We start from the raw sequence: 23,100 nt of genomic DNA, 5'->3' as shown, positions 1-23,100 counted from the left end.
AATGCTACTTATTCCACTAAGACTTTGTATTTTTTAATAGATTAATAGGAAGGGCAGACTAGCTGACAACTGCTGGTTTCATGGGGTCTTCTATTTCTGAATCAACCCAAAACACAAAATTCTTTAGTATAACTTTTATCTTTTCTTTCCAAACTGAACCTTTTTTTTAGCATTAATTATCTAATGTACTTCAAATGCTAATGTTGAATCAATGTATATTCTTAGCTTTCTTATTCAGAGTGATCATGATCATTTGGTCTCTAATTATGCTCTTATTTTCAGTGCTGAAAATATATGATATTAGGTAAGACAAACTGAAAAGGCTTTTAGTAATATCTATGCAATAAGTCACTCATGAGAAACTTAAAAATAAGGATAGCAACACTTGTTAATGAAAAGACTATTTTTAATATAAGTTATTTTCCTTTGCAGTGTCCATTCTACCATTAGCAGGAATTCTGTGTTTTCCCCCTATGTCTCATTAAGTGGTAAAAAAAAATTACACATGTGAAGTTTTTACACTCTAAACCCACCATTTCTTGATTGAGTGGCAACAGCTTTGCATGGTTTCACAAATACACAAATGAATTGTTATTACACTAACTGCACAGACCCTAAAGGGCAATTGCACATCTTACTGTGTACTAATTGCACATCTTACCCAGTTATTTACCTTAGTACAATAATTTTGAGGTTATTTGATCTATTTACACATGAAAACCTGATCTTTGTAATATGAAACAGAGATAAAACATGATAACAGTACAGTATGTGTTAGCTTCCCAGTAACTGAGGGAAAAAAAAGCCCAACAGAAGCAAAAGGAAAAACTTATGGGCCAAGTTTTTTGGGGTTTTGTTTTTGGTTTTTTGCTTGTGTTAGACAAATGTCCTTTACAAAATGGGAACTTCTGAACTGTGTGAGAAATCATGATTAAGACATCTATTGGAGAGGAAATGACTGGCTCAGTTGCTGCCTGGTTAAAATCACAAAACACCTTTGATCTAGTACCTGCTCTGATTATTGCCTAAAGATACCTAGCCTAGCCTAATATAATTATGAATATCACACAGGAATTGTTTTGAGCTGCTGGTTTTACACACACATTTATGTATATATATATGTGTGGATATACACAGACATGTGCAGTTGCTGAGGTGAGCAGCCCTGGTCCTGGCACAGGAGGGATTCCTTAGTCAGGGCAGTGAGAAAGCTGAAGGAGCCGCAGCAGCTGTGACAGCAGCTGGGGGGACATGGGCAAGGCCAGGGGCAACAGGGCTCAGCCCAGACATGTGTAAAGGAACTCCTGGAGAGCTCCACAAACAGTGCAAGGGCATGGTGTGGCACTTAAGATGGGAATTTGCATGGAATGGCATGCAGGAGAGGGGGGAGCAATGGTATCTGCCACTGAGTTAGCACACATTGAAAGAGCTTTAAACTTGATTAGAAAGGGGAAAGGAATAAAACCAGGCTTGCTCAAGGTAACCCTAGGGCAACACACCAGTGTTTGAGGGAGTGTGTGTGCCAGTGAGGGCCTTTGGGCTCATGAGACACAAGGCATGGAAATGCCTCCAAACACTTTTGTAGAAATTAGGGCTTCTCCCCCAAAAAGGTCTCAGGATCAGTATCCCAACTGAAGTGCATCTACAGCCCTGCACACAGCATGGGCAGCAAACAGGAGGGGCTGGAAGCCATTGTGCAGCAGGAGCACTGCAGCTGCTATCCTTCTGGGATGGCTCACAAAACTGGAGTGCTGTGATGGATGACTGTAAACCCTTCAGAAGGGCCAGGCAAGGAGGGAGAGGCAGTGGCAGCCCTGTGGGTTAGGGGCTGTTTTGAGTGTCTGAGCTGGATGATGGTGGCAGTAGGGTCGAGTGTCTGGTGGCAGATGTCCTGGTGGGAATCTGTTAGAGACCACCCACCCAGGATGGAGAGGCAGGTGAGATACCCTGTGAGCAGCTGGGAGAAGTCTCACAATTGCTGGCCCTTGTTCTCATGGGGCAGGAATGTCTAGGATGAGTCTGGAGGGAGTGGAAGAGAACTTTCCTGCTCAGCTGATGAGGGAGCCAGCAAGGGGGGGAGGCACTTGCTGGGCCTGCTGTTCATGAAGAGAGGACTTGAGTGTGGTGCAGGCTGTCTGGGGCACAGGGAATCACGAATTCTCGGACAAGTAAAGGAGGGGAGATCAGCAGAGCTGCCACCTTGCACCTCCAGGGGACAGACTTTGGCCTGTTTAGGAGCCTGGCTGACAAGAGTCCTCTGGGAGACAGTCTAAAAGGAACCCAGGACATTGCTCAAGAAGGGAATTCCAAAGGCGCAGGAGCGGAGGTGTGGTTTAGGGGAGGACTTGACAGTGTCTGACTCAATGATCTCAAAGGTCTTTCCCAACCTAAGTGACTCCTTGATACAGTGTATTTTATAATAATTATACAGACAGTTCATACATCATCAGGTCTTGTATTATTTCACCAGTTGTTTCCATAAAATGATTTTGATTCAAGCACTTTCCCTCTGTTTTCTTTATTCAAAGTGTGATGTCATTTTATACCTCTTTCTGAAATGATGTTTTGAAGTCTCTTACTTTTCTTTTTATTTGACCATAAGTTATTTTTGTATTTCAGCTATGTAATCATTAGTGTATGACACATGTATTTGTGTTTATTCCTTCTGTGAGTTTAATACAGAAACAAATGCTAGGAGTCTGAAAGTATGATTTGCAGTACCTTAAACACCTTTTCCCTGTCACATTTGTATGCCATGGGAACTTCTCAAAGCCGTGAGGGCATTTTTTGCACCTCCTCAGTAATGTCTGGATATGTATAACTAATGTGAAATCTAAAATATGCCATATAACCTAAGGGTTTTTAAAAAATTCTACTACAGTTTACTTTCGTAGAGAAGATTTCTTCCTCTTATTGGCAATTAAAAGTACTAATTTCACTTCATGTCTGAAGTTGAATTTTTGCAATGAGCGCACAATGGTATTCCAATGCCTTTCCTCCCTCTTTTCGCTCTGAGCCGGTTTGGGGCGGTTTGTGAGCGGCGGGTGCGGAGGGGCGCGGTGCAGTGCGCGCCGCCGCCGCCAGGGGGCGGTGGGACACCGGCACTGCGGGGACAAGGGACAAACGCTGCTGGGACAGCCTGGGACAGCCTGGGACAGCCCGGTGTGACCGCCGCTGCTTTAAGAGTAACCTCGCGGTTAACAGCCGATATTGACTGTTCCTGCCTCTTTGCCATTCCTAAATACATTCGCAGTGCATCACTAATCAAAACAACTCTTGATTCGTATTTCTGAAAGAAAGAATTAGTAGTTTGCAGGAGTTTAAGGCATCATCAATCAAAATTTAGAATGAGAAAAGTTGGTTTTGCTTTCAGAAATATCTCAATGCACAGTTTAAGCTATCTTGCTTACTTAAGCTTACTTAAAGAAGAAATTTTATTGAGAAAGGGTGAGGATTCAAATTGGGGAACAATCATTAAATGCACTGGCATTTGACTTGTCAATTAATGGCTTTGTGAACTTGGAAGCAAATTGAGAGGAACAGTTGCAAAATATACAATTTGATTTACAAAAGTAACCAATTAATTAAGCCAGGCCCAAAATCTCTGCTGGGCTTATGGTTGAGAGATTCTCTTGCACAACAGAAGACCTTCCAGGACTGAATCTGGAAGAGAATAGATTGAATTATTGACTCTGCAGGGGCAGTTCTATTAAATTTTTCTTTTCTGTTTATAAGAAAGAGAGAGGTCACCTGCTGAAAATATCTGACAAACAGATTCATGCTTATAGAATCACTGAAATTACTTTTGTCAGTGTTAAATGTTTCACCTAAGGAATTTCAACAAATACTGTTGTTGAAAATTCTTACTGATTTAAATATTTCTATAATATATAATAAGGAAGGAGTGCAGATATTGATCATTTCCAGGCTGCCTGTAGAGAATATTCATAAATGTTTTCAAAGAAGACAGCTCTAGTTTTGTGTGCTGCATGGTAAGATATATGTCAAGTAACTGAATGAAGGTTTTGTCTCAAATACTGTTCAAATAAGGTAGCTTTTCAAAAATAGGCAAGTTGGTTCTACAGTGCTAAAAAATAGACTGACAATAGACTTGAAATTTCAGGTATAAATAGACTGTGCTTTTAAAGTTTTATGTCAATTTTCTGCATTTATGTGGTCTGATGGCAAAGCTGTCTGATGTGAAAACTTATTGCAAGTGAAGACTGCAGTGAAGTCTGAGCTGTTAGTTAGATTAAAACAAGACAAAACCAACAAACCCACAAACTAACAAAAAGCCCCCCAACAACCAACTCCCTGTGGCTGTTCTGGCCTGATGCAGAGCTGCTGCAGGAAGTGGTACAAGGCATTTCTTGGCAGTGGTGGCAGCTGACTCCAGCAGCCGTCCCCTGGCTGCTGCCGGCACCCGGCTCTGCTTCCCTGAGCTTCTTGGTAGAGACCTTTGTGAAGGTCAGTGCTGAAGCTGATTAGGAACAACTCTTGTCTTCCCACTGGGTTATTTTGTCTTTCAAGCTGTATCTGTTCCCATATTGTGTAAAACATGCATTGTGTTGAATAATACTTGTGCCAGCATTAAATCAGAGGGAAATAAAAGTATTTAAGGGTAGGGGTGACTGCATAGGCTCTTATAAGCAATGCTACCATGAAATATCTAATCTCAGTCCCTAAAAGGACTTCTCTGATGTTTATTTTATTCATACCATGTACAACAATTTGCATTGCTTTTGGAATGCATAGTTTGATGTATTTGATCTACAGAAGAAAGAAAAAAGAATTAGAGAAAATCTTCTCAAGCTAAAAATCTTATTTTGAAAGTGAAAGGAAAATTTGTAGGCATATTTTTATTTCTTTCCTCCTGCCTTCCAGTTTATTAACAAAATTTTTATGGGATGGTCTGGAGGGCTAAAAAACCTCCCCACATATTAGAGGATATAGAATGTGCTTTTAATTCTGGTATACATTAACAGCAGTTTTAATCCCATGTGATAAATATTACTTAATATTTCATTATGCCTTTTTTTTTTAACAATGCCTTAAAATAGAAATCTTGGCACAATTAATCCTGTATTTTTTAAACATAAGTACACGTGTCATTCTATTGTCAAGTTGCTTATATTCCCACAGCTGAGATGGTTAAAAATGTGGTGGATGTGTCGTTTAATCTAAACAGTGTTTTTGGCATGGCTTGTCTTTTTATTTTAGTCTTTTGCTGCACTTCCCTGTGGGTCTGACTGTGAATTTTTCAGTGCTGCTTTGACGTTTATGCACATGTATTTGTAAGAAGGTTGTTTGTTATTTTGCAGGCCCACCTTCAACCCTCCCTCTAAGCACTCAAACCTCTAGTGGCAGCTCCACTCTTTCCAAGAAGAGACCACCTCCCCCACCCCCAGGACACAAAAGAACCCTCTCTGACCCACCAAGCCCACTACCTCATGGACCCCAGAATAAGGGCCCAATTCCTTGGGGTGAGTTTTGAAATGCAAATCAAAAGGGCAGGGGAAAACCTTTATGATGGCTGATATATGATCTTTGGTTTCTTTTCACCTGGTGCTTGCTTTCCAATGATTGCAGCTTGCTGTAACGTCAGCTCAGATAAATCAGCAGTTCCATCTCCCGTCACTGCCTCCCAGGCTGCCGCAGCCGAGTCTCACTTGGGAAAGCTGAAAATCCTCCACGCTGCCCTGGGGCCCAGCCCGTCCCCTCCAGTGCCTCCCTGTCTCTGCCCTAGCTGCCCAGGCTCTGCCCTCACCCCAGCCCCTCAGCCACTTCTGTCCTCTGCCTTTGCCTCTGCCCCTGCCCCTGCTGCTGCTGCTGTGCCCAGCTCAGGAACCAGGGTTCAGCTGTGGGGCACCCAGAGCCACAGTGTCTGTGCAGGTCTCCCAGCTGCCACAGGAGCTTCTTTCCTTGGGCTCTGGGCCACGCCTCTTCTGTAGTGTTCACACCTTCCTGGTGGAAATGTGTTGTCTTAGTACGTATTTGGCTTTTGTGATGTTGTCTGTACATACACAAAGACTGATAGGTTTGCATCCTGCTACCAGCAGAAGTTACACAGAAACAGTGCATTTTAATTTTTATTTTTACCAGGATACCTTTCTGACAGATGCTTTTTGGAAACTATTTTCCAGACTACTCAGATTCTTCCTCTTTTGAATAAACATTGCTCTATGCAGTCAAATTCTCTTGGTAGCTGAAAATCTCAGGCCCATGTAATTTTCTGTGATTTTAGTTTTGGTGGCAGGATTTCCATGAATCTGTAAATTTTTAAACTGGAATCCAGTGCTTACATAGGTGCATCATCCATATACTACTTGTATTTTAAGAGAATCCTCTCTCTATTCTAGTACAAGCACATAATTATTAGCCTAAAATTAAAAAAAAAAAAAAAAAACAAAACTAGACTAAAAGCACCATTTTTTCAGCAAATTGAGTTAAATTTAGTAAATCATGGAGTTACTCCTGTGTGATTTAATCTAGGATTCAACAAGAAGAAAAGTATAGAACCCAATGAAAAGCAAAAACTCTTTCTCGAGGAATAAACTAATAGAATCTTTTCAGTTCTCTACTTCTCAGAGGTCTGTGATATTGGAAAAAATGTTTCCTATGTTGTGGAGTCCAACATCACTGTACTTTTTCAGACAAGTAGTTCAGATATTTTGAAGAGCTTGGACTTCAAATATGTAAAAAATCCCAAATATTTAAGTCCAAAACAGCTCCTAAAGTACCATATACAAGAATTCTGTATAATGTAGCACTGTTAGGATGAAAGGTGTGATATTAGATGCTAAGCAGGTGTCAACTTTTCCTTAAACATATTGGGCAACAGATAAAGGAAGAAGAAAATACGGGTAAGGTGCAGGTGTGCAGTTGAAGAAGCCTGTAGCAGTAAAGCACCTTGTCAGAGGAGGGCCAGAGAAGAATATGGCTTTTCCTGTGTCTTCACTGCTTTCCAGGGCAAGCTAAACCTCAGTGGATGGAAGAGGGGCCTCTTCTCCCCATTCTTCTTAGCTGAAATCTGTACAAAAGCTTGTTTCAAAGTCCATTTGGATTTTTAAGCTAGTATGAAATTTTGTGTTTTTAAAGAGAGAGTTTCTTCTATCTGCCTTTGTGTTTTTTTGCTTAAGGATATTGTCAGATGTTCACTGCTTTTCCTTTCAGAAGCTTTCTTCTGTGTTGTTATATTTCTTGCTATGTGGAATTTCAGCATTTGTCTTCTAATCTGTGCATTAATTGAAGTTTCAAGCAGAGCAATCCTTAGCTTATGTCTAAGCAAATTGAGTTACTATTCAAAGATGTTCTAAAAATGTCATTTGGATTATTCTGTATTTCCATAGCAACCATGAGATATTTTTCCTTCCTTTATCCATAGGATCTACATGTTTGCTGTTTTACCTTAGTTCCTTTTTTGCACCACTTTTAAACACAAACATATTTTTAGCAAGGCACAGCATGAGCCTTTTCTGCTGTTTCATTTAGACATCAATGCGCCAAGAATGGCTTTTAGAAAAATGTGTCATTCTTTTGAATGAGAAGTATTTTGTGTTCTTGGATCATTAAATGTCACTTTGCATCTCTTTCAATGACAAAATTTACTAGTGGTTGTTGAAGCTGGTTCTGAGATTGACCTGCTGTAAAAGGAGAGGCAAAGGGGATGAAAAGACACTAAGCCAAAGGAGTTGCTGTCATTATACCTTGAAAATGGTGATTGCTAATGAAGAGAAGATTTCTGCTGGAGGAGTCCAGAGCACTTGGGTTGGGATTTTGCTGCCTTTTGACAGAATTCTGTGTACTCAGGATCTTTTCTTTACCAATGGCTAAAGTGCAGATTATGGGAACATACAAACTTAGTTACTAAATCAGTAAAGGCTGCTCTTTGCATAGGATAAAACACCAATCCTTAGAAATTTAATGTTTTGTGAATAAAATCACAATTGTGGTGGTTTTAAAGAGATGTGCCTCACAGTGCAAAATGTAAACATGAGTGAAAAATGTATCTGATACTGGCGTGCTGTATCTCCTTCTATACAGAGAAAATTGAAACATTATTTCAAAAACAAATGCCCTACAGCAATGTCATTCAATCTTCCCTTGCCAAGAGATGAGAGCTGCCAGTGAGTTGTTTAAAATGTGTTATATGAAAGGTCATCTTGGATTATTTTGGTCCCTTCTGCTTTTTCAGCTACAAAATTATTAATAAAGAATAAATTTCTAAATGATCTTTGAGATATGTTGCATAGAAGATGCATGGAGGAATACATGTTTTGCTTTAAATTGCACCCTCTGCTGATTATATTTCAGTTAATCTAATGATTTTTTTTTTCTGTTTAATTGTCCTTTTTTCACCTCAGGTAATGATTTGGGCCCACCTTCAACTAAGGCTGCAAACAAGTTTGAGGGGATGTCTCAGCAGTCAAGGTAAAATCTACATATATGAAGGCAAAGATGAAAATTTTAATAAATATAGCTAATTTGTAAATTAGAAAAGAAAAGCCTTTCATATGAAATAAAATCCTAGCTATGTTTCTTATTAGTTTCCTGCATGCCCTGCTAGCATAGAAATGCTTTGGCTGCACTGAGCCTCCTACGCTGTTCCTCGCTGTCCGTGCACAATCCATCCTTTGAGCGGGATGGACAGAACGCCCTGTGCCCAAATCTCTCTGCTGCTCCTACAGAAGTGCTCTCCCAGCTGGGGAATGCTGCCTCAGACCACAGTCCAGCAGGACAAAAGTTTCATTTTCATGTCTCCTGGCATGTCATTTTATCTGCTTCAGTGTGAGGTGTCCTGCCTGGAGCAGCAGTGTCACTCTGGGTACAGGCTGGCATTGAAGATGTAACTCTGTCTGTAAGAGACAAAGTTCATCTCAGTCTTCCAGTTTAGCTGTTTTCCACTCTGTCAGGCTCCTGTGCTGCCACACAGTCTGCAGTAACACAAACTGCTTTTAGCTCATAGTTCATCAGCTCTGTCCATTACAAGTGTCTTTTTCAATCGCTGGAGCAGTAAGGACAGCCATACATTGCTGTCACTTGGAGTTTGCTACTCCTCTAGCTGGGCTGTGATTCCAAAGCCCTGAGGTTCAGAGCATGGTAATTCCAATGAGCACCTGCCTCAGGCACACAGCCTTGCATGACCACCAGTGTATGGGATGGGCTGGGGCTGGGGCTGGATGTGTAACCTCAGACAGGCACAGCAGATGTGTAGGAAGAGTTTCTGGACACCCCCAGACTGTGATCTGCCTTGTCAGGACAGGAAGGGGACCTGTTGGTGGTAGCACAGCTGCTTCCCACATTTGCTGAATCCATCCAGCTGACACTGGGCATTCAGGAGAAAAGTGGTAGTGTTCCCAGCACAGAGAGCTGGGCCCATCCTAGATTCTTGTCAGACAAGGCTAAAAGTGTGCTCCTTGTACTCCATGGCATTAGAGAGAGGCTGAGGTAGGAGCTTGGCTTTGAGGATCTTTGTGGGCCCCTTCCAATTCAGGATATTCTATGATTCTGTGATTTATTGAATCAAGATTGAGCTTGGCTGTTCTTTCAGTTTCATGTTATGATGTATTTTTGCTTTTTAAAAAACAGCTAAAAATTAAAAGTGTTTCATCATGCTCATTTTGAAATGTTGGCTGCAGAGACAAGCAATACCAGAATTAAGGCAGTTGATGCAGAAGAGTCTCTGCTCTGTTGAACATACATTGGCAGCTTTCTCACTCAGTTTTCTTTTTTTCTTTCATTTTTTTTCAATCATTATTTTGAGCTGATACTGATTTTTATGTATTGTTTGATTTTTGTGCCTTAAATCAATTTGCTTTTTGATCCTCTTCCACATTACTTTTCTATAAAAGTGACTTTAGGTGTGGTTTTAAAGGAAAAACTATGATGGGAATAGCTAACATGTGTAATCCAGGTTGACAGAGTAAAGCACATTGTTTTTCCACAATCATCAGTATTTCCTGGGAGCAAAGCAGAGGCTTTGTCTCCTCCTGCAGCACAGAGTGTGTGTGATCCAATACCATACATGTGCAGGAGGCTACAAGGCATAGGATCAATCCTTTACTGGCATAAAGCACAGATTATGTTTTGTATGTTTCAGTATAATTATTTTGAAAAACAAATTTCTCTTAAGGTTCAGGATCTGCCCACAGAGTTGGTCTTTCAGCTTCACCTATTTTCTGAGTACATTTTGCATGTACCATAGTTCATAGAGTATGTCTGCCCCATAGCATTGAAGCTGTGTAGGGGTTGTATGTCTTTTTCTCTGAAAAAAACCCCAATTAATTCTAAACAATGCTTTGAGTTTTGGGATTTATCCACAGACCAAGTGATTATACAAAAGGGGCAAAATGAATGTGGATTTCTTTTGGGATTTTTTATTTATGAGTGTGTGAAGGGGGAAAACAAGAAGTTATAAGAAATTTTATAACAGTTGTAAGCACTAATAATTCACATCTGTTGATTTAGCACTGGGACTGCAAAGACTGCACTTGGCCCTAGAGTTCTTCCCAAACTACCTCAGAAAGGTAAGAAATCTCTCTGTAGCTATTCTCATAATGGAATCTTTTAAATGTGAGTGAAAGTAGGTACTTATTTTAAATATATGGATCTTTTCAGCAGAAATTTCTTTTCTAAAATGCCACAAACCATGAAAGCATCACAGAACTGAAAGGATTTTGGAAGATGGGGAAGGCTTTTATTAAACTGAAAAAAATACACCTGGGGAGGAAGAAAATAAATCATGAACTAATTTAGGCTGGAAGAGACCTCAGGAGGTCTTGTGGTCCAGTCCAGCCCTTGGAGCAGAGCCAGCTTTCTGCCATGACAGCAGGTTGCTCAAGGCCATGTCCAGTCACATTTTGAGTATCTCCATAGATAACTTCTCTGGGCTTCTTTTTCTATCCTAGACCACTCTTGTTGGGAGTTTTGGTTTTTTTCCTATTATCTCCAAGTCCCATTTCTTGGTAGCTTGGAGCAAACTGTATCTGTGCCATGTTCTGGCAGTCAAGGTTGTGGTCGATGCAACTGCTTGGGAAAGAATCAAGTGCTGTTACATGCTGATTTATACATCAGTGAAAAGCTTGCTGAGACCAACATCCCAGGGAGCACCTTTCTTTTAGAAATGTTCTTTCCTTGTCTCTTTAAACTCACACTGCAGGTTTATTTGGTTTTTTATTTTTTTGAGTTGTGGCAGCAGTTGACTATAAAGTAGACCTATTTCAGACTATTCCGTCTGAATACAGAATCCATCAAAAATACATTATATCTGTTTGAGTGGAGATCACAATAGAGCCTGAAGATGAGGAAATGCTGCTTCTCCAAAATTCTGAAGTCTGAAATTGAGAGTGCAAATCATTTTTTAACAGAAAAAGAAAATGTTAATTTTTAACTTTGTTAAATTACAGTTATTCTGACATGTTATCTTTCAAAAGAGACACCACTAGGGTGGCACTGTGAAGGAAGTCAACACTTCCTTGATTTAAAATGATTTAGGTGAAAATTTAAGAAGGGCTAAATCAAATCACTTTGATAAGGGCTGCTATCAGGGTTTTTCATATCATCTACTTAAATCTCAAACCCATGTGGAAAATCAGTGTATGTGCATTTGCTGTGAGGTAAGCCAAGGGCACAGCCATATACAGGGATCAACACAGACTTCTTTTTTATATGAAACATCTGATAGTAATTATACAATTTCTTTCATAGAAACTCTGTAAATGGGTTTGGTTTGGGGTGTTTTGTTGATGAGGGTTTTTTTTGTTGTTTCTTTTTGGTGGGAGGGTTTGCTTGGTGCGGTTTTTATTGGTTTGTGTTGGTTTTTTATTGGTTTGGTTTTTTGGGAAATTTTTTTTTTTTTTTTTTTTTTTTAATAAATAACTGTAAATATATCATGGAAGTGTTATTGAAGTGGGTGATATCCAAAGGGAGTGAGGGCACTTTTTTGGCTGGTAGAATATGATACTAAAGCAGTGCTGAATGCAATAGGAAATTGTTCCTTCTAGTTAAAATGTGTTGCTTTCATCACAGGTTGTAAATTTTTTCTCTCTTGTCCCCCTTCATCTGTTTTAACATTAGGGCTATTTGATTTAGGAGGTTGTGGGTTGGGGGTTTTTTGTGTGTACTAATGGTTTTGTTTTTTGAGGTAGATTTCAGTTGAGTTTTCTTAAGGAGCTTGGCAATAAAATCATGGATGACACTGAGAAAAAGATCTATTTGAAAGTCTAGTTTTAATTTCCTTCCATCAAATCTGCAAAATACATATTTTAAAACTTTCATCTTTACTACATTGTAAATATATACAATAATTCATTTTTTCCTAGTTTTAGTAGGAATGTCTATAGTACAGTATGTTCTATACACTGCATAGATAGATATATGTGCTCACTCTCTCTCTTCTGAGAGATTTTACAGATTGTACTAATCCTGAGAGTCAGGTAGTTTTTTTGTATGGAATTCAACTGTATATGGGAGTAATTGTCATTAAAAATAAATTTTGTTACAGTCATGTCAATTGGTCTATAGGTGGTTTTACAAAGTCTTTTATTATATTTCATACCTCTTGGTTTAGTTCCAAAAAGTTTTTCACTTTATTTTATTTGAAGTAAATAATCTATGAATTGACATCTAATAGCTGTTGGAATAAGCATGGCTGGCCTCCAGGAGGAGTAATTAAATGAGATCTCAGAGAACAAGGGTTATGTGGAGTTGTATTATCCTGCTTTTGTCATAGACTAGGAAGGCTTAAGGGCAGTTATGGAGCTCAGTGACCATGTGGTTATTGGCACAATTGCAGTTCTGATATATGCCTGACTTCTTTACTATTAAAATGCTAAGATTGTGAAAAGCACTGTTTTGCTTTTTTGTTTCAGTGGCACTAAGAAAAATAGAAACCAGTCATCATCTTTCAATAGATAAATCCCATCAGCACATGGAAATGTTTCAGAAGCCCTCACTGTCCATTGATATACCACAGAAACCACAGCCTGGAGACCTGCCCCCAAAGCCTCTGCCTCTGGAATTAACTCAGAAACCTCAACTGGGAGATTTACCCCCAAAGCCTGGAGAACTACCCCCAAAGCCTCAGCTAGGAGACTTGCCACCAAAACCACAGCTTGGAGACTTACCTCCAAAGCCACAAGTGAAGGACCTTCCTCCAAAACCTCAGCTAGGAGAGCTGTTGGCTAAAACTCAAGGTGGAGAAGCAGCACTGAAGGCTCAGCCCTCAGAGGCAAATCAAAAATCTCACTCCATAGATCTTTCTCCAAATGTACAATCCAGAGATAGCGTCCAAAGGCAAGCATCTGAAGAGTCTAATGACATAACACACACCCTGCCAGAAACCCCTGTGCCACTCCCCAGGAAAATAAATATGGTAGGTATTACTCCAGCTCCTTGGCATTATCCATGGAGGGCTTTGAAGTTACTGTAGGACTTTGTGTGCACCCTTGAGCTCTGCACTCAAGGCGACTTAAAGCTATGGGCTGGAGTGGGGAATGAGGGGCTCTTTTTGTGCCCCAGAGCACCTTCACCAAGTGCTGGGGGTTTTCAAGGCCTCCTGCACGCTCAAACAAATACTTGCAACATAAAACAATAACCTTGGGAGCATGACAGTGTATTTAGATTTGTTTGGATTTATGTATTTATTATATCTATGCCAATCACAACTCTGAATGAATTGATGGTTTTCCCTGTTGCCCTTTGCTCACAGGTCTGTGTGCCTTAGATTTGTAGAATATTTATGTATTTGACTTAGTAAGCTTTAAGAAGGGATGTTAGCACCTGCTCTCAGTAGATGCAAAATTTAAAGTAAAGTCAACTGTGACAAAATAGTAAATGTCCCTGTTGTGAGTATTTAATGTTGATAATGGTGGAGGTGTAGGTTCAGGTCTATTGATGAAGTGGCAAAATTGACATTGCTGCATGGTGTGTAGTAGTAGATCTGGAACTTTAACTGGATTCCAACCCCCAATTTATCTTGCTGTTCATCTTTTTAGCCAGTACAATTTCCAACAAAGGATTCTTAATGCCTATGTAGATTGAGATAACTATGAAACTCCAGGGCTCTCTTAAGATTTTCATCATGAAGGATGCATCAAAAGGGAGAGGGCTTTGTTTGCCAAATTGGCTATGCAAAACACTTATGTATAAAGGAAATAAGACTTCATCCTAGTGAAATAGTGAAAGCAGAGGGTGAGTTTCTGCCTTGTGCTTGTGTGAGGAAGAGCCCCGTGGAGCCATTATTCTGCTTGGCTTCTGGCATGGACTTGCCTGTAAGCTCCTGACTGAACTGAGCACAGCAGAGTTGTTGCTTGGGTTTCCTGAGTATTCTGGAATTTAAATATTACAGATATCAGATCAAAAAATGTTTGTTTACTTATGTACTTTTAAATATAAGCAGGCAAATGATGCTGGCCATTCTCAGCTACTTGTCACTTTATTAAAGAAGAAAGCAAATAATGGATTACCTGTTTAGTTTGGCTTTTGGCTTTTTTTAAACTGTCACCCTACTGTATACAGAAAAATTCTGAGGAGAGGTTCTTTGTTCTCTAAACTCAGCCATTTTCATATGTGCAGTAAATTAAATAGTTCCACTGTTGGGCAGTGATAGAAGCTATTCTATATCTTCCCAGTGTGTATATATATGCATATATATATATATATATCTCACCAGGTTTTTGCACATCTTTGCGTGCACACTTGTATCTCTTCATGTTCAATGCAAACTTTTTTGCTGGAGTCCTAACGTGCAAGAACTCCTCTGAAATGTGTCTTGCCTCCATTTTCATCCTCTGGCTGGTGAAGTGCTTCATCCCAGTGAGCAGTGAGAACCATGCCAGCAGCCACAGTACTCATGGGCACCTCTCTCTTGGGCTTGACTAGTTAGCCACTTAGCAAAGAAGCATAGGTTTTTTTTATTGGTAGTTTTAGAAAATGAATTGTCCAGAAATATAATTTAAAAATTCCAATGCTGATAATTTATAAAGGTTTGAAAGGATATTTTTAGAGAAACAAAACTTGCACTGAGTGCTCCTGAAATCACACTGAGCAAATGAGTGCACTTTTGTGTGTGTGGTGGTTTCTATAAAGGAGAGAAAATACTCATTTTTGAGGAGAAAAAAAAAAAGTGTTGAATGTAAATAAGAGCATGGTTGGATTATTAATGATCACAGCATCTCATTACTGTTCAGTTTTAAGCATAAAATCTCTTGTTAATAAGTATTTGTTGGGTACAGGGAATCAGTCAGTGGTAGGTATTTGTTTTTTAGTCGCAGATTACATTTCCTGGAATTGTTTCCATTTCTTTACACAACAATGCCACAAGCTGTTCTGGAACATGAACAAAACATATTCTGGAACATATGTGCTCTCTACATATCCATCCTTTTTTATACCTTCCCATGATTAAATAGACCTTGAGCTTGAATGCTGCTTTTTACTGCTCTCCATGAAAGGAATAAAATGTTAAAATCTGATGGAACCAGAGTAATTACCATCATTTCTCATGTGCTTTTACAAGCTGAGTTCCATACAGTTTTCTAAGTTTAGAGGAATGTGAATTTCTTAATTCTTTTTATTGAACAAGACAATTTTTACCGTGCAGAAGTAGTTGCTTCCCTTCATCACTGGAGGATTGATTGGGAGGGAACGCTCTTGGCTTGTAAAGGTTCTCTGGAGTTGAAAGCTGGGACTATCCCCAAGCACCCATTCCTATTGAATTCCAGTCCCTAGTGCTAGATGAAATTTTGTTTAAATTATATTAATATATTCTTAAGAAAAGAGAGAACATTCTTTGAAGTGACTTCTTACTGCAGCAAACCTTTGCTGTTGAAAAAACCCTTGATCTCATATGATCTTCAGGTATTTCTCTTCAATTGTCTTGGGTATGGTTTGGTTTTTTTTTTTCAGTTTTATGTTGTGTTAACTGCTTTCTCTCTTAAATCTCCCTTTAATTATTATTTTTCTGTACCTTGAGTTTAGTGTGAGTGCTTTTTTCAGTGTGGCTGTTCTGCTGTTGAGCTGCAGGAATTTTTTTTTTGCCAAAACATGGAGGAATTTCAAGTAGGGTAGGTAACAGCAAAGAGAAGACTCCCTAGGAAATTTCCTCTGTGAAGTTAGTTTTGGCTCAAATTCCTCTAAACCTGCTGACTTTTCCTTTCATAGCCCTTCTGCTTCTCATCTCCTTCTGCTCTTCTTGAGTTTTTGCATTCTTGTTATATGATTACATCTTTAAAAGAAGTAACTGTAGGTTTTGAAGAGGTGTGGGTATGAAAATACAGGAATATAAAGTAGCAAGAGTGTTTTGCTGTGAACATTGCTTACTTACTCTATTTGGAAATAATTTAAGTCATCTTCTCTGCCATAAGAAACATATGTTTGGGGAGGAGTCCATGGCTAAGGCTTTTTTCATAAGAATTAGCAGTATGCAGCAAAGTATGACCTAGAAAATACTTGGACTTAGAATGGCAGAGCTGTGAGAATATCTAGTGTGAATTATCATCAGAAAATAGTACTGCCATCTGACATTAAGGCAATTTTAGTAAGTAATTGCTAACATTTGGATGGAAAAATCTCTAAAAAAATAATTTCCACTCCTGTAAGCAGATTTAAAATCAAAGAATCCTGTATTTTTGCACTAGATCCAAAACCAAAACTGTAAGGAATACTGGGATTCCAATGCAGCATTTTCCTCAGTCCTTACCTCTCTTGGAACATTTAGAGGAGACTGGATTTAATTTTCTGTTCATGGTAGGTTTATTGAGCAAGTATATACTAAAGGAGAAAGAGGGTGTTTGCAGACTAGAATAATGTAAAGACATTATTTAAACTTTCTTCACCAGAGGAAAAAGAAGTTACTTATACCGTCTTAATGGCCACATGTTAAGAACTACACATTAGGGGAGTTAAGGAAAAATCTTAAGGAAAAAAACCCCACACCTGTGTAGGTAATTTCTTATTTTTTTATGTCCTTGTTGAAGGAGTTTTTGGATTTCTATATTCCCAGTTGCAGGGAAAGTAGTTGATAATCTTCAATTTCTTGTAAAACAAAACACAACCAAAAGGCAAAAATCATATCATATATATTTTTTCTCTGTTTCTCATGTCCTTCATCTCAAACTTCATTCTGTTTGTAGGGGAAAAACAAAGTTAGGCGAGTGAAGACCATTTATGACTGTCAGGCAGATAATGATGATGAACTCACATTTGTTGAAGGAGAAGTAATTATTGTAACTGGTGAAGAGGACCAAGAGTGGTGGGTATGTATCTTTCCGTTTACAGTTCCGCATTACTTCTTTATGACTTTTATAGGAAAGCCTGTTTTTCCAAATATGGAGGATTTATTTTTATTTTTGTTTGTAGGTGGTGGGGTTTGTTTTTGCTGTGCTTTGATTTTTGTTTCATTTCTTTTTGCCTGAGCTAACAGCCAGCCCTTAAACTTCCATTAGAGGAAACCCCTCCTATCTGGGAGGGAAAATCTGTTAGAACCAGCCCCACTAGGTTTAGCTTTCTTGCTGGCTCATACAGTACATACTTACATATGTCCCTCTCTGTAGTGCATACAGCCATTCATTAAGTAAAGAAGTAGTGATTCTTACTCCATGTAACAAACTTACACCCTCCATGAAAATGAGATGTGTAACTATCTTCAGTTCAGCCAAAATGTTAAGTTATACCTACAGGGGTTGCTGGAAATCTAAAGAATAGTTTGCAATTGATGCTATAATCTGGTGGTTTGTCTTCTTAAATGAGAGGCATATAACACTTTGTTTCCCTTCTTCCCTCTCATGTCCCTGTTTCATACCATACTCCCCCCATTATGGACTGCATATTGTTCAAGTGCTAACACCAACCAGGCTTTTCTCAACCCCACGTGAAGGCTCCAGCCTTTCTTGACAATCCAGCTCATGTCCCTAAAGCCCTGCTACATCATATTTCCCTGCCAGAGAATTATTACTGGGGATAATGAGACAGATTTCATTGGACTAAAACAAATTCTAATTGCAATGCTGCCTGCGATATCTTAATCTAAGAGCAGCACAACTTTTGCTGTTTTGTTTCCAGCTACGTTTTCCTCTCACTCATCATTTAAGTGTGGAAGATTTTCAACTGAAAAGCTGATATCAAAAGAGCAGTCCCCAGTGAAAAGTGTCTATGTAGCCCATATCACCTAGTCCCTGATTACTGCTGCATTCCCTTCTGGATCTGTTTTGTGAAGTGGCTTTTTAAGCCCCTTGGGGACATGCCCAGCAAGTTCCATGAAGCACCTCAGTCTGAGTGTTTCTGAGAAGGGAAACAAGGCCTGTTGACTCATATGCTTCAAAACTTTGGCTCTCCAAGAGGAAATGGCCAGCCCTGTATGTTTCCCCTTCCCATTTTGTAAGCTTGTGGAAGAGGAAGGAAGGTACACCATTATACTGAAAGTAGTGAGCAGCATTGTAGCAGGGTGAGAAGAGAATTATGTGGTCAGTCAGGGCTGCTGCTCCAGTGCGATTCAACACTTGTTTATAATTATGTATTTTAAACATGGAAAGTTCATATAAAATATTCCATTATTTTTAATGTCTTTGAATAAGTTTATTAGCTATTTCTTTATAAATAATCATTATGCAAATATGTAGGTGGCTGTAGCTGAAGGACGCTTAATCAGACAACACTGTGATTTGTTATAAACACTAGTATGCACCTAAATCATTAGGTATCATACTATTTCAATGAGAAAACAGCTGGGCTTTTATCACCTTAAGTGAAACACACAGATTATCATAAGTAACTTCACAAATATAGCAGACAATTCCCTTCAGTGAGATGCTCAGGATTTATTCACTTAACTAAGATAAGCGGTTTGCAGCGATGTTACTGAAAATCTGCCTATCAGACAAAAAGAAACTCAGGCTTCTATTTTGATGAAATTTCTGAAATTCAGTGATGTATGTAAGTTTCCAAAAAAAATTTAATTTTGTTCTCTTTAAATTTAATTGGCTTCGTTTGTCTTATTTATGATATGCTTTTCAAATTCATTTTGTTCCTTTATACAAATTCAAATGTTAACTAATGTCTGCTTCAGACTGTCCAAGAGGTGGTAGAGGCTCTGTGAGCAGTTCTGCTGCTTTTGAATGAATGCAGACTGTGAAGTCTGTGTGTACAATGCACATGTATATGTATATCTATATGTATATATGTACCTTCTTCTCCTGTGTTGCAGATTGGCCACATCGAAGGACAGCCAGAGAGGAAAGGGGTCTTTCCAGTGTCCTTTGTGCACATTCTGTCAGACTAGTCAAAACAAACAAATCCTAAACTTGAGCATTGCACATTCTTCATGCAAGACGGGCTTTTTAGCAAAAGCGAACGCTGCTGCCTCCCTGTAATCCTGTGCACAATTGTATATATAGCTGCTGTTACAAATTAAGAATTCATTTAAGTTTCACCTCATGAGGTTGAATTATATGTATTGTAAATATACTGTGTTATTCTGCCTTTGCCAGTATTATGGTAGCCTTGGAACCTGGCACGCCTTATCAGGTTTGTTGAAGCCATCCTGGGCATTTAGCACTTCCATCTCTGTCCGTGCTGTCCCACACGTGTGGACTGCCAGCTTTCCAACATAGGTGGTCTCTGTCACCCACATAACTGTACAGAAATGACTGTTCCTAATAACCTGGTATTCTCAATATACAATTAGCAGAAAGTTAGAATGAGTGAATGGTTTTGGACAATTTAAAGATCAGTCTGCAGTTCGTAAGTGTATGCAGTTTACAGCTATGAAACCCACTTCGATATTTATTTAATATAGTGCTCAGTTAAGTGTAATTATGAAGACAAATATTCACTGACTTTACAGATAACAGTAATGTTTTACAGTGTGCATACAGCATTTCATGTTTATATTATGTGGACCTATGCCAAACTGTGATTGCAGTTCCCCTGTGATATTACCTCACTTTAAAAAGTTACAAATTTATTTCATTTGAAAACTTACTTTAATGAAAATTAGTCATATTGTTCTTTAGTAGATATGTGTGAAATTTGCTGGTTTCTTTCACTGAATTCTTAGTAACCAAGGACTTCTAGCAAATGTTAACTGTTGACATTGTGCATGCATTTAGACGCTTACTTGAAACCTGCCTTTGTACAAAAGTAGTACTGTAGTCATATAGCTACATTTGAGGAAAAGAACATTTTAACTTAATTGCTATTCAGGTTAATGTGAGCTTGCAACGGTATTTGTTTATAGCTAAATTGGCTCTTTGAAAAATGATTTTGTGGATTTTTTTTCCTATGTCTTCAACCTTGCTAAAAGTTAGTAACCTAAAATAATTTTTTTAAGTGGTGATATAAGGATAAATTTAAATTATTTTTAATGCTCTAAAAAGTGGAAGCTAAGACGACCTCTCGTGCATTTGATCAGGCTGGTAATGATAGATTTCAGCTCACAAGGAGAAGGCTGGTTTTCATGGAGTTCACCAAGCTGTAACATGTAATGGTCGTAACCCAAAGCATGAAGTAACAGGTATACGGTCACAAAACTAATTTCTAAGAAAATCTTTTGAAGGCTGCATTTGACCTGAGGTTTCTTGAAAGTTGGTATAAAGTTGCATTGCCAGAAAACACTTCAGTGCATTACTGGAAACTTTAATTTCCTGTGTCACTTTCAACATAATTTTTAATCTTTAAACATCATGAGGTTGTGTTTTTCCCATGGTTTGTCTGTAGCGGGTTCCATGACTTTCATATGTAGTTTTGTATTACTTGCTTTAAATGTTATTTTGGCTTCAGTACCTAGTGCTGCTATTTTAAAGCAGATTGTCTTGGCTGCATGGAAAGATTTTCATTTCACAAAAGCATATCTCAGACTTTCTGAGGACTCTCATTTCTAATACAGTTTTACAAGACTGTAGTCAGTGAATATTTAATTCTGTTTGTGGTTAATTTAGAAACAAATATCTGTATAAATCCCACATGAAAAAATGCAAAACATTTATCAACTATTAATGGTTTTATCATTTATTTTAAAAAATTAATTTAAAAATATGCAATGAGTGAGAGAAGCCTGCTGGCATCTAATCTTCAGTATTACCAGCTCCAGTATTTCAGACTTTATTCTGTTTCTATGGAAAGGAAGTCAGGTTTAGCATTTATTTAGCATTCCATTTTATCCATTACTACAATGTTTTAAGTTGCATTAAAGAACAAAACCTATTCACTTTTGTGGTCAATTGTATTTTTAAGTGATCTTGAAATAAACTGATAAATGCAAATCATATAAAGAAAACCTAGGCATGTAAAATTATGTAGAGTCAAATGTCTATTCTTTTCTACGCTCTTTAAAATAGTATACATATGCATTTTATAAAATTCAATTAGTTCCATAAGGAACAATAGTTCTGTTTATTCTGGCTTATTGTGGGTCATAAGAAATCTGAAAATGTATGATATTGAGTTTAAGTACAGTATTATATTTGAACTCAATGAGCCACTGTCTGCAATTTTGTATATGACATAGTATTTGGAAAGTCTAAATCTTTATGGAAAATTAGCTGATAAAGGGTTGGGGGGAGGTGCAGGGGAAGGTGCCCCCAGAGGGGGAAGTTTGCTCTGCAGATGATGTCTTATTTACTGTTGAACAACAGTTGCTATTTATTTTTTATTACACAGTACATCAACGTGTACAAAAATCAGATCTGGTCATGCCACTAGTTAAAATCTTGACTTCTCATTGAATGTTAAGGTAAAACATCAGTACACATGTCTATTCACATGTATTTAATGTGACAGTTTTTGAGTACTGTATGTGTTAATTTCTACTTTTTTAATATTTAAAATTGCTTTTAAATAAATGTATTCAGTTGATCCCAGATATCTGAACGAGGCCCTTTTTGTCAACTGGAATGTCTTCTAGGGAGAAAGTCTGGATTCCAAACAGGTAGAACTAAGACACTTGAAATGTTTTCTCTTTAATATAAAGCACTCCTTATATAATGCAATTAAATGTGAGCTGTTAAATATGGATGCAATTGCCTTTATCTGGAAAACTTCACTTACTAAAGTTAGCATCAAACCAGTTGTTTTGTCCATGAGTTTCGATTGCTTTCTCTCTGGCCTCAGCAGGCTCTGTGTTGTTCCACAGCAGCCAGTGGGGCTGAAGGAACCATTCACAAACCCTGTCCGTGGGCAGGATCTCCCAGCAGCTCTCACACCAACTAGAGCAGTACTAATCTTTCCTGGATGGAGTGACTTTGTTGCTGAGAATTTCAGGCCTGACCCAGCTTGCAGAGGTTATTTTTCCCCTATCCCTGACTCAGTTCTTGGATGTTTCTCATTTAAGACCCATTCCTGTCAAAGCTACTCCAAAATGAACAAGTCACTTGAAATTGTTAGAAAGCAATGAGAACATCCTTTAGCCAGAGGAAAAGCTGGAGTGTGGAGCTATCAGATCTGGTTTGTATCAAGAACAGTAGCTGCCACAGCATGGGGCTCAGGAGACTGCTGTGGTGAGAGCTTCTTCAGGCTGGATTATGACACTGGTGTGATATCCCACTGTCACAGAACATCCTGCTTGCTTTGTTTGGGGCTTTCAATTCTACATAGGCTCAACATGGGGGGTTGGAGGGGGGAAGTATGGATATGGGGCAGGAGAATCAGTCTGGTTAAGTGTTGTCTCTCTCAATTTCTACTGTGTTACAGTATTGCAGATAACAGCATTCAGAGACACATTGATTCTGGCAGCCTCAGTTCTCTGTCCTACCTTATTATGTGTTCTTCAGTGACATGTATTGATTTCTTTTTCCTAAGTCAAAATTCGGGTGGATATCTCATATATTGTTTGGAGCAGCAGAGAACAAGACAAATAAATGCATGCCCAGAGAAGTCCCTTGTTGGTCAAAGTTTCAGGCTCCTTACTTTTTGCCTGGCAAGCCTAAAGCTCATAGTTGAACAGAAAATTTGAAGTCTATACCAGTGAAAGTGGTGCAAATATTAAATACCAAAGAATGAAACTCAAAATAACTCCCCACTGCACAACAGAAAACAAACAGTTCAACCATATAAACCTGATTTATTTTCAGGTGCTTCCCCTCCCCATAACTCTCTAGTTCTGTGTAA

The 23,100-nt window shown here is 38.6% G+C and overlaps 1 protein-coding gene across 3 annotated transcripts in view; it reads left to right on the top strand.

The window, feature by feature from the left end:
* The window catches only part of ASAP1 (ArfGAP with SH3 domain, ankyrin repeat and PH domain 1), a 141,394-nt gene extending 119,540 nt beyond the window's left edge, over positions 1-21,854 (top strand). For 2 of the 3 annotated variants that reach the window (XM_018913918.3, XM_050970805.1), the window contains 6 exons: positions 5,322-5,483; positions 8,364-8,430; positions 10,468-10,526; positions 12,870-13,372; positions 17,133-17,255; positions 19,202-21,854. In XM_018913918.3, the coding sequence (XP_018769463.1) occupies positions 5,322-5,483; positions 8,364-8,430; positions 10,468-10,526; positions 12,870-13,372; positions 17,133-17,255; positions 19,202-19,276 (989 nt within the window). In that variant the 3' untranslated portion in view covers positions 19,277-21,854. The remainder of the gene's footprint in view (positions 1-5,321; positions 5,484-8,363; positions 8,431-10,467; positions 10,527-12,869; positions 13,373-17,132; positions 17,256-19,201) is intronic. The other variant, XM_018913929.3, reaches the window with a different exon arrangement.
* The last annotated feature ends 1,246 nt before the right edge of the window (positions 21,855-23,100 follow it).

Source organism: Serinus canaria, chromosome 2, assembly GCF_022539315.1.
Source record: "Serinus canaria isolate serCan28SL12 chromosome 2, serCan2020, whole genome shotgun sequence".
NCBI classification, from domain to species: Eukaryota; Metazoa; Chordata; class Aves; order Passeriformes; family Fringillidae; genus Serinus; species Serinus canaria.
Note: the sequence above shows the minus strand (reverse complement) of the source record. Positions and strands in the feature narration are given on the sequence as shown.